The sequence below is a fragment of the Staurois parvus genome, unplaced genomic scaffold (genome assembly GCF_062004578.1).
Source record: "Staurois parvus isolate SC_StPar_1 unplaced genomic scaffold, SC_StPar_1.0 ptg000254l, whole genome shotgun sequence".
Taxonomy (NCBI): Eukaryota; Metazoa; Chordata; class Amphibia; order Anura; family Ranidae; genus Staurois; species Staurois parvus.
In genome coordinates this window covers 2,184,903-2,197,560 of record NW_028318050.1, presented here as the reverse complement: position 1 = coordinate 2,197,560, position 12,658 = coordinate 2,184,903, and the positions used below count along the sequence as shown (strand labels likewise).

General features: G+C 43.4%; 1 protein-coding gene across 1 annotated transcript in view; it reads left to right on the top strand.

Moving 5' to 3' along the window:
* The window catches only part of LOC149459582 (uncharacterized), a 112,349-nt gene that overhangs the window by 60,895 nt on the left and 38,796 nt on the right, over positions 1–12,658 (top strand). The window contains exon 2 of the mRNA XM_089680967.1: positions 2,498–2,766. Coding sequence (XP_089537093.1) covers positions 2,498–2,766 — 269 coding nt within the window. The remainder of the gene's footprint in view (positions 1–2,497; positions 2,767–12,658) is intronic.

Below are 12,658 nucleotides of genomic sequence, written 5' to 3'. Positions count from 1 at the left end.
TAGTGCTGTGTATGGGGGGTACTCTGGAGCATTGTTGGACAGGTCAGAGGTATTAGTTAAAGTAACAGAAGGCACAGGAGACGCTAAAGAGGTTGGGGTCACCAACCTGAAAGTAGTTGTGTTGGAAAATGTTAGTTGGTAGGGCAGTTGCTTGTGAAGAGTTGGACAACAGGAAGCATGAAACTTTGAGAAGGTCCCGTGGGGAATAACTACTTGCCTGTGTATGGTCCCACCTAAGACCCGGTCCTAACAGACATGGGGGGAAAGAGGTCCTAATGACACTGACAATAATGAGGTGTGTATTCCATTGTGGAATGTTGCTGCTGGTGATAAATGTGGTGTTAATCGCTGACTACTCAGTTGCCAGGAGTAACAGGGAAGGGGTTGGTAACCCTAAAGCGTCAGGAAAATCCAGCAGGTCAGCAAATCCAGGAACCTGAAACAAGGAAGCAGACGGGGATAGAAAGTCCAGGGGGACCCCGGTAATATTTAAGAGGAAGTGCTTGTGGAAGCACAGCCGAAAAAAGACGGGAGGAGGTATCATTAAAGCCCATAGCAGAGTTTGAGTGGGGTGTAGAGAGGGACACCTATGGAGGCAGTGAGTAGAGTTCTAATGCTATGTACCGTGCTGATGGAAAACACTGAGGTGCACATGAGCACAGCTGCTATTACACCGCCTTTTATCTCTCTGAAACAGGGACTTAAATGTCAACCAATATCTTACAATTTGTTGTAGCACTACAATACACCTCCCTCTATTTGTCTACAAAATAAAAAGGTGTACAAAATAATTCTTACATATGAACGTGTGCAGTGTTCCCCTTGTACTTTAATATTAAGTTATTACTTTGGTACTACACAACACCTCCCTCTTTCCTGCATGTAAATAATATTACACACTGTCCATTAGTTTGTGTTAATGTAAAATATCAAAACATACCTTCATATGACTATATAAACACATTGTGCAATCCTACAACACAATGCGTGATTTGCATCAAGTGCTTTCAGTAGTGCAATCCTTATACAAAGTGCTTTACATGGTGCAGTCCTTTACAAGTGCTTCAAGCAGTGCAGTTCTTCATAATATGTGCTCCAAACATAAAGTGACATTTTCCTTCCAATTGCTGTGACTCTCGTGCTCCCCCTCTCTGTGGACCCCACTCACCGGAGTTCCAGGACTCCTTATTGAAAAGTGGGTCACTAGCACTTTAACCACTGCTCCCCTCCAGGTGTATGTACTCCGCCAGTGCTGGGTCTCTTATCCACTCCTCCACACCACCAGAACAATATATAGAAGGAACCAGAGAGCAATCTCACATATTTAATAAAAATGACTCTTACAATTAAAATCACACTTACAAAATGTATCGTCTTGCATGCCAGTGCCAGCAACCGCACTCAATCTGTGTGTCCGGGACACTCCTCCATTCCACGGAGCGGACACGAGGTACCCCAAGCGGGATATTTGAATTGTATCGGATGTATCGGGAGATCATTCAGTACAATGGTTGTCAGGAAGCAGCCTGTGTTAGACTGATTGCTGTACAGCGGGGGGATGAGATATCACAGAGAAGACCACCAACACCAACAAATATCTTCCACTGACCATGAGCAAAACATTTACTGACAGGACTGTCATACTGTTTACTGACAACTGTCATGTGATTATTTTGGCAAAATACCATCAGAATGAAGTGTTGGAGGAAGCCTGGGATCATATATATTTGCAGAGACACGTTTTCATGTTACTTGAACTGTAATGAGTCTTGTGACTCATCCTAATATCCCCTCTACTGCCTTCCATGAGTGATTATCTTGCTGAACTTAACCACAAATGTCCAGATTTATTTATTTTATTTATTTATTTCAGGTACTTATATAGCACTGTCAATTTACGCAGCACTTTACATAATATATATATTCTACATTCACATCAGTCCCTAACCCTCAAGGAGCGTACAATCTAAGGTCCCTAACTCACATTCATACATACACATACTAGGGACAATTTAGACAGGAGACAATTCACCTACCAGCATGTCTTTTGGAAGGTTGGAGGAAACCAGAATACCCGGAGGAAACCCACACAGGCACAGGGAGAACATGCAAACTCCAGGCAGGTGGTGCCATGGTTGGGATTCGAAGCAATGACCCGAGTACTGCCAGGCAGAAGTGCTAACCATTTAGCCACTGTGCTGCCCAATGAAAACAGAAGAGGGAAGCAAAGTAATAAGAGAACACATCACATGTCATGTCCTGGACTTACCCCTCTAACCTGCTGCCCTAGGCAGTGGCCCATGAGTGCCCCTATGGCACATTCAGGACTGGCGGTCCTCAGTCCCATAAATAGACATCATGACGGTTACAGAGAGAGGTCCGTCCTGAATGTCACCCAGGATCTGTATACAGCATTTCTTTATATCACTTTTATATGTATACTGTATATAACAAATCACATCGATCTTCTCACTTCTCCTCCTCTGTGTTGTTTCAGTGATATGACGAGTGGGGAGGAGAGCAGAGCGTGGCTGACTGTCTTCACACAGGACCCCGACACCAATGTGTCACAGATATTATCGCTTCTATCAGACACTTCATCCTTTCAGTGTGGGTCTGTGTTCTACACATCTTATCTCACAGAAGAAATCTGGGAATCTTTCCTTGATAAAGTCATTGTTCTCTATCACCCATACTCTGCAGAGACCCCTCTGCCGGATCTGTCTGATATGAAGGGTTTCCTGGATTACTACAGAAGTAAACGTGGTAAGTGAGTCATACGGAGTCCCAGATGAGAAAGGGATCTCCTGGATTCTGGATCCACTCTGAACGGCTCCACAGATCAGAGCCCATTGTAGGATCATATGATAGCTGATGTATAAATATTGTGATATGCAGAGTCTCCTTTCACATCAGAGATCCCGGATTGTATGAGATGTATGTGTGAGGAAAACTTCATTGTGATATATTACTATTATACAGGATTTATGGCGCCAACAGTTTGCTCAGCAATGTACAATATAACGGGAGACAATACAGCAACAATACAGTTCAATGCAAGAGAGTTAGGAGGGCCCTGATCCTGGGAGCTTACAATCTAAGGCTCCATTCACATATTTACGTAGCGCTTTTCAGCGTTTTTAGGGTGATTTTCCGTGCATAGTTTACCGTGATTTTTTCAAATTTTTTCACATTTTTATACAGTGTTTTTAGCCATTTTTTGAGCTTTGGCGGATTTTTTGTAAGTAGCTCCAATGTCAATCATGATGCCCGCTTCCGCCGCCACCCGAAAAAAGAAAAAAAAAAGACCTCACTCCCGACGCTGGCTCCCGGCTGTATGACTGCTCTGCTGGCTTGACAGTTCTTAAATATGTAAAGGGAGGGGCCATCACGTATGTGACTTGGCCCCTGTATAACATCATTCACCCAGCATGCCCCAGTCGATGATGTCACATAGGGGCGGGGGTCACATAGGTGATGTCACCAGGTTTCCCCGCCACTAACTTATTTAAGAACTAAATATCAAGCGTAAGCGAGTGCTGGAACTATATAAGCAGCTAGCACAAAGGTATAGGTAACAGCTCCTTATAGATACAGTGGGGCAAAAAAGTATTTAGTCCGCCACCAATTGTGCAAGTTCTCCCACTTACAAAGATGAGAGCGGCCTGTAATTGGCATCATAGGGAGACCTCAACTATGAGAGACAAAATGAGAAAACAAATCCAGACAATCACATTGGCTGATCTGGAAAGAATTTATTTGCAAATTATGGTGGAAAATAAGTATTTGGTGAATATCAAAAGTTCATCTCAATACTTTGTTATATATCCTTTGTTGGCAATGACAGAGGTCAGACGTTTCCTGTAAGTCTTCACAAGGTTGGCACACACTGTTGCTGGTATGTTGGCCCATCCTCCATGCAGATCTCCTCTAGAGCAGTGATGTTGACATGTACTGGCTTAAGCAGGGGGACACGTCTGGCACTGCAGGATCTGAGTCCCTGGCGGTGTAGTGTGTTACTGATGGTAGCCTTTGTTACGTTGGTCCCAGCTCTCTGCAGGTCATTCACTAGGTCCCCCCGGGTGGTCCTGGGATTTTTGCTCACCGTTCTTGTGATCATTTTGACCCAACGGGGTGAGATCTTGCGTGGAGCCCCAGATCGAGGGAGATTATCAGTGGTCTTATATGTCTTCCATTTTCTAATTATTGCTCCCACAGTTGATTTGTTCACACCAAGTTGCTTGTCTATTGCAGATTCAGTCTCCCCAGCCTGGTGCAGGTCTACAATTTTGTTTCTGGTGTCCTTCGACAGCTCTTTGGTCTTCACCATAGTGGAGTTTGGAGTGTGACTGTTTGAGGTTGTGGACAGGTGTCTTTTATACTGATAACAAGTTCAAACAGGTGCCATTGATACAGGTAATGAGTGCAGGACAGAGGAGCCTCTTAAAGAAGAAGGTACAGGTCTGTGAGAGCCAGAAATCTTGCTTGTTTGTAGGAGACCAAATACTTATTTTCCTCCATAATTTGCAAATAAATTTTTTCCAGATCAGCCAATGTGATTGTCTGGATTTTTTTTCTCATTTTGTCTCTCATAGTTGAGGTCTCCCTATGATGCCAATTACAGGCCTCTCTCATCTTTGTAAGTGGGAGAACTTGTACAATTGGTGGCTGACTAAATACTTTTTTGCCCCACTGTAAGTGTATAGAAAGTGCAGCTAAAATAAGTGAATAATACTAATGTGAAAGTAAAGTGCAAATATCAAGCTGAAAAATAAAACTGCTCAACGGAACAGTCAAGTACAGCATATAAAAAATATATAAAAAATGTTATATTAATAAATGTTGAAATTAGTTCAAGAAGTCATTCGATCAATGTGGAACAATAAAGTGCAGCATAAAGGTGATAATATATCAATTCCATTAACCACTTCCAGTCTGGATACATTTTCACCCCCTTCCTGTCCAGGCCAATTTTCAGCTTTCAGCGCTATCACACTTTGAATGTCAGTTGCACGGTCATGCAACACTATACCCATATGAATGTTTTTTAGCATTTTTTTTGAGACAGATAAAACTTTATTTTGGTGGTATTTATTCACCACTGAATTTATTTTTTTTGCTATATAAATGAAAAAATCCCAAAAAAATTTTAAAAAGTGTTTTTTAAAATTTTTCAAATAAATAATCTTTCCTCATAAATATTGACCAAAATGTATTCAGTTATCTTTTTAGAAAAAAAAGAAAAACAAATTAGTGTATAACCAAAAATTATAATTTTTCAAAATGTGTTTTTTTTAATTTATTTTCAACATACTGTCACCCTAGCAGTACAGTGTCACCATAGTGACACTGTACTACTTGTGGGGGGTGATCAAGATTTTTTTTTTTTACACTGTGGCATGACGCGTTTCGTGCACATGAACTTCTTCAGGAGTACACCTGAAGACGTGCATGCACACGAAAGGTGTTGGTTGGAGCCACTTGCTGACATCATGCCGTCATTGCTGAAGGTCGGAATGGCGGCCATCTTGGTACATGAGTTATATAAAATTTTACTGTATTTCCACGTGGATTGTTTTTTATTCATGTTACAATAAAATACTACACTATATACAAGTTTTGTCTCCTGTGGTGAGCTATTCCTCATAGGGGAGGGTCCACCTGCGTTTTGTGCCATTGGCTGAGCATCCCCTGCAGAAGCTTCATTGCTGTTACCTGTTGTCCAGATGAGATGAGCTTACATGCTGTTTACCATCTGACAGGGATGGTGGATCCCATTTGGATCACTTCACAGTATTTCACCGTGATTGCCGTACCTATATTCTTACAGACAATTTTACCGCTTATATTTAACGGACTTCATATATTTTCATCTTTATGCTGCACTTTATTGTTCCACATTGATTGAATAACTTCTTGAACTAATTTCAACATTTATTAATATAATATGTTATTTATATATATATATATATATATATATATATATATTTTTTTTTTTTTTTACGCTGTACTTGACTGTTCCGTTGAGCAGTTTTATTTTTCAGATTGATATTTGCTCTTTACTTTCACAGGGTTGTGGGGAAGAGGCGCTTGTTCCCATCAACATGGGGACAAGGTGATTTGGGGATGGGGGGTGAACCCCTCTCACCCCAAAGCACCCCCCCCATGTTGAGGGCATGTGGCCTGGTATGGTTCGGGGGGGGGGGTGCTCGCTAGTTCCCCTCCCCCCATTTCCTGACCTGCTGGTCTGCATGCTTAGATAAGGGTCTGGTATAGCTTTTGGGGTGCAGAACATTTTTTTATTTTGCGTGTGGGTTCCCCTCCAAATCCATACCAGATCCAAGGGCTTGTTATGGATGCCATTTTTTTTACATTTATTTTTTAATTGCCGGAAATTCTTTAATTTACATTCAGTTGTCAGTGGGGAACCCCGATGACAGCTGAAACATTAACGCATGGCTTCCACTACTAAAATACCACATGACTTGATAACATAACTCATGCAGTATTTTAGCATTGTTTTTTAGTGTATTCAAACTTTTTTTTTAAAAATGCTATGTGGTATTCTACAGTATACTCGGATATAGTAAGATACCATTTAATGAATTGTGCCCAATATCTATTGCATCATTTGTTGCTAAACTTGCCAAAAATGTGTAAATCTGCCCAATTTGAGATACAAAAGTATCTCAAACTTTTTGGAGCTTCAGGGGTTCTGTTTCAGGCGACTTGGAGTGGAGATGTGAACCATCTCTGTCAAAGATCACCTTGTCACATGTCCACCCACACACCACGCCTACAGCGACTAGCTAACCGCGACGCACAACAGCGGCCGCGACAGGGAGCTCAAAGAGGGGATAAAGGGGATTTAACTTGAATATCTCAAACCGTATGTAAGATCAGCCGTGATACCTTTCACAGCCCACACTACCTCTGGCCACCAGCAGATGGAGACTCCACTCCAATCCAGCTAGCTGACCACACGTACTGGCAGATACGAATCTTACATACAATCTGGTGCACGGATTAGAGTCGAGGACCAGTTAGTAATTACACACCCTTCTAGGATTCCTCCAGCTATTCCACAAGCCAGAACCCCGGTACTAATCACTCTTCCGCTGTCCACACTCCCCCACACCAGACACACCACAAAAGGTAGCTTGCCATCACCCAACAGTTTATCCGCAGAACGGTCTGTTGAGACACCCCACACACACAGATCCATGTCTGGCAGATCTGTTACCTTTGCAATCTGCATACAATCTGCCCACTTGCAGTGCAGTTGCATACAGATGGCAATGAGCTTAACCAAGCATTTTAAAGGCACTAAAATACAATACAATCTAACCCAATCTAAACTCTCCAATCTAAACTCTCCGATCTAGTCTCTCCGAAGATATGAGCATGAGCTTAAATACACAGAAGTTCACTAATTAATTTTAAGATTTAATTTCCCAAAGTGGGCAGTGCATAAAATATGTACAAAAGATAAAAAGTTACAGAAATACAAAAGATATAAGACACACAAATGACTAATTACTATAAAATAAAAAGACAGAATAACACTTTAGCAGTATTTACGCTGCGACTAGAGCAAGTCAGAAAATTCAGAAATCCGTCAGTCAAATCCAGCTGGCTCCATACGAATCACAAATGTCCCAATGTCCGGGTACTCCTTTTATGGGATATGGATGTAGGTGGGACATTAGTCCTCGGCCAATCGACCATTGGGACGGCTCCTGCATCCGCCCACAATATGCTGTGGATGCTGACCTGCCCAAGTCCAATTGGGCCAAGACTGGCCTGAACATCAAGTCGGGGATTGGATTTCCGACACCAGCGCAGCAGCCCGATTGTGACAGTACCAAACACTGTTCGACTGTCGCGACCCAGCGCCACCTAACCATTCCATGCATTTTTCTGCCTTCCTCCCCAAACCACAAATATGATTCTTATATGCAAATGCAGCGCACAGCAGACCCTGCACAAAGGAAGCATGTCCATATCTCTCCAACTAATATTTCAGCTTTTATAAGAGATTAAACATACTCCTTTGATGAATGCATATAGCTAGCCGTCCTGTCTCGTCTCATTAGCTCCAAACAGGTTTTTCCAGAAAGTGATAACCTGATTGACACACAAAAGGTGTCACATCCAGAAACCTGGCTTTAGACTAATTAATGCTAAATGATGATTGAGTCTGTAAGGCCTATTGAGTCATTGTGTATACATACACATCTGTATCCCAGATCAATTGATGACCATTGTTTGTACCATCTATTCATTTCCTGTCAGGGCTCCCAGGTATGACCAGAGATGTGTGACTGAAGCAGGGAAACGCAGACTTCAGATATGTGATAAACAATATAATTTATTAACACTAACAATACAAACATAAACGCAGTGCAATACTAAACATAATACAGTGCAAACAAACCCAACCAACCACCCACAGATAACAGTACATACAAGCAAGCGTCGTCAGGCAGGCCGGGTCAATATCAATTGGGCAGGTAGGTACAGGGGGAGCAAGCGGAGAATGGTCGGGGTCACAGGCCAGGTTCAGCAGGTAGCAAGCAGCGTAGTACAGAGGGTCAGGCAGAGGGATGGTCAGGGTCACAAGCCAGGGATCAGAACAGGTAGCAAGCAGCGTAGTACAGAGGGTCAGGCAGAGGGATGGTCAGGGTCACAAGCCAGGGATCAGAACAGGTAGCAAGCAGCGTAGTACAGAGGGTCAGGCAGAGGGATGGTCAGGGTCACAAGCCAGGATCAGAGCAGGAGAAGTCAGCAGAAGTTCAGATCAGGCAGGGTCAGCAAAGGAACAGAAACAGGATGCAGGACAGATACAGGGCCCAGGACAAACACAACACCAAGGCAGAGTCTGTGGGTCTGGCCATCCCTTAAATACCCCAGCATGATCAGTTCCAGGTGTTAGCTGGCTGCAAAGTTGAGTCTCTGATTGCTGGGAGCATCCGCTGGCCAGCCCTGGTACTGCAGATCAAAAGGCAGGTGAGTCCCACCATTGCTGGCCAGTGCATTCCTGACATTTCCCTACTGCCCAGGTGCTCAATATACATCCTTAATGAACAGACTGTTCCTGAACACATCTTTGCAATGAAAGGGCCTGGCCTCATCTCATCTACTCAACCTGTCATGGCTTATGATTCGATATTTACACTGATCAAATCTTTATCCACTCAAATCTTACATGTCTGTTACGTTACAATCTCAATAGAATAATATTGATTTTTTTCCCTGAGCATTTTGGAGCGTCGAGGTTCACACTACAAAATGCTCAGGGGTGAATGAAGCCTAAGAGGGAGGAGCTGGTGGTACAAAAGGTAATAACTGTGGGGGTTGAACTGATAGGAGAAAAAGAAGATTCGGTTATTAGCTGAAGGGAGGATAGGCTTCCCTGAAGAGAGGTTTTCAGGGATTGCCTGAAAGATGGCGATAGTCAGACAGATTGGGGTAGAGAGTTCCAGAGGATGGGGAGGCTCTGGAGAAGTCCTGGAGACAAGCATGGGAGGAGACAAGGGAGCTAAAGAGCAGGAGGTCAGAGAAGGGTTAGCTCCTCTGCTGAGTATTCTTGCTGCCTGTGTCCCCACTGAGGAGATTCACCCTCTCTCTTTGTCCTGGTGACCATTGACAATGAGATAGAAAGGCAAAGAAAAATCTAAAAATGAATGATCCTACCAGGTACCACTCAAAACTGAACACCAAAAATCTCTCACATAAAAGGTATGAATTTGGCTCAACACCTCAACCCTATCAAAATGTTAAATCATACCGTATTTGCCGGCGTATAAGATGACTGGGCGTATAAGACAACCCCTACTTTTCCTGTTAAAATATAGGGTTTGAGCTATACTCGCCGTATAAGACTACCCCCCTTCCAACACACACCAAATAAAAATGAAAAAACATCAGATTTGATTTCAATATGGTATGGTATTTCAGTATGGTATTCCAACGATGGGGTGCTATTCCTCCCACTGACACCAATGATGGGGCATGATTCCTCCCACTGATACAAATGATGGGGCACTATTCCTCCCACTGACACTAATGATGGGGCACTATTTCATCCACTGACACCAATGATGGGGCACTATTCCTCCCACTGATACCAATGATGGGGCACTATTCCTCCCACTGATACCAATGATGGGGCACTATTCCTCCCACTGATACCAATGATGGTGCCCCATCATTAGTGTCAGTGTGTGAGGAATAGTGTCCCATCATTGGTATCAGTAGGAGGAATAGTGCCCCATCATTGGTATCAGTGGGAGGAATAGTGCCCCATCATTGGTGTCAGTGGGGGAGGAATAGTGCCCCATCATTGGTGTCAGTGGGGAAGAGGAATAGTGCCCCATCGTTGGTGTCAGTGGGGGAGGAACAGTGCCTCATCGTTGGTGTCAGTGTGGAGGAGGAATAGAGCCCCATCGTTAGTGTCAGTGGGGGAGAGGAGCGGCTGCTCCTTCTTTCAGTTCGGCCGCTTGATTTTCGCGGGGCCGTTCGGCTCTGCCTCCTCGCCGGTGATTGGTTGCCTGTGTGCCTTTCCAGTGCTGGCGCCCAATCACCGGTGAGGAGGCGGAGTCGAGCGGGCGGCGGGACCATAGAGCGGCCGAACTGAAAGAAGGAGCAGCCGCGCTTCCTGGACCGGATCGTCGTGGGACCGGGCCCGGAGCCAGGTAAGGTACAGCAGCCCCTCTGTCCACCCCTGTACTTGGTGTCCGTTGGAGGAGGAGGGGGGGCGGCGCCGCCCCTCGAAAATGTGCCGCCCTGACACCGGCTCGCCGTATACCGGCGTATAAGACGACCCCCGACTTTTCAAAAGATTTTCACGGGTTGAAAAGTCGTCTTATACGCCGGCAAATACGGTATATAAAAAATGGAAAAATTATAAACAAAATTCTCTGTACCGACAAATATAATTACCTAACAATAAATGTTATTGATTGATTAGTTAAAAACAAATATACATTAATCACATAGACACATTCATTAAAAGTGTCAAGGGTCACGGCTAGAGATCAATAAGATATCTTGGATCAAAGTGATACATACTGTATATATGTTAGTTAACGTATCTTTATTTTATATAAATTAGATAACATTCAAAGCTGAGAGCTCTCAGAACAAAGGGACAGTCATAGAGGACAGATGAGGATAGAAAGAGTGGCCTCTAAGTGTTTAAATTGATGCACAGCATGCTGGACTAATATTAATCCCTGGTCAGTCCCACACACAGTTGACAAGTATATGTAATAGGTAAATTCCTAAATCTCCAGAATTGTTGGCATATGAAATATAAAGGTGAATGGACATAGTCCGGATATATTTTTCTGGAGATTATATCAAGTATGGTTCCATTTTCAATCCTGTTAACAGACAGTAATGGTAATGTATAAGGTGTGGCCACAAAATATCCAAACCAGAGGAGTATTAACCATGAGTGGTCCAGAGGAGGAAAAGAATATTAGTGTAGAGTAATTTTATAGGTATGAGTTACCCAAGAGCACCTTCTGTGTGCGTCAATCTTCCTCTCACCAGAACCGCTACTTTGTAGCCTGTATATCCTCCGGTTTTGTTGCCTGGTATTGATATCCTGGGCATATATTGGCTCCAACACAAATGCTTGATCCTGGGCAGAATGACAGTGAAAAAACCTTGAGGACTTCTTCAAACTGAACAATATATATAAATGGATAATGTCCCTTTTAAGGTGTATGTTGGATTGGTATACTGATCAGTCCATTCTTAGTCAAATATAGATCCAGACATGGCCGGTGACTTAGCTGACCAGTTTTGCCGATCCCTCCAGGCTGTTTCAGAGGCTTTTATTACACAAAATAAAAAGCCCTTACATATGAACTGCGCATGTGTGATGCACTGTCAGGTCGTGACGTAAGCACATACAATGTGCGCAACATCTCAACGCCACTTCGTCGTCGCCATCTTGAAAAATAAGGAAGGGAAGGATGAAAACAGAGGGATGGAAAAACCACATAATACTGAAAAAGCATTGAGAACCTCAAGTGTCACTAAATAGATCTCCATAACAGGGAAAAATAAAACAAATACCTTGGACAACTCATGTAGTGGCGGCATTAAACCACAAGATGGCCCCAAAAAGGAACCACCCCCGATCTAGCAAAATACATGACGATTCCTTGGTTCAAACTGTATGAATGTTATATATGAGTAGAATATTATGGACTTAATAAGTCAATTATAACAATGTAATTATCACAAAAGGAGAGCAAAAAAATGAAACAAAATGAGATAGAAAGCTATTGTAAATCCAAAATGTTGAAGAGCAAGAGGTGGGGGTGGGGGGGATGCCTCCAATGGGGGCCAATGTTCTAATGACAAGTGTCTAATGGAAAATCCCCTCATTTGGGGAGATTTGTTCTCATTCCCTGTGTCACCGTCCACCTCACACGCCACGCCCACAGCGACTAGCTAACCGAGGCGCGCACGAGCAACCGTGACTTGGGGTAAGAGGGAATAAGGGGGACTTAATCTGAATATATATACGTACATAAGACCGGCCGTGATATACTTTCACAGCCCGCACTACCTCTGGCCACCACTAGAGAGAGACTCCACTCCAATCCAGCTAGCTGACCACACACACAGTTATCCTGCA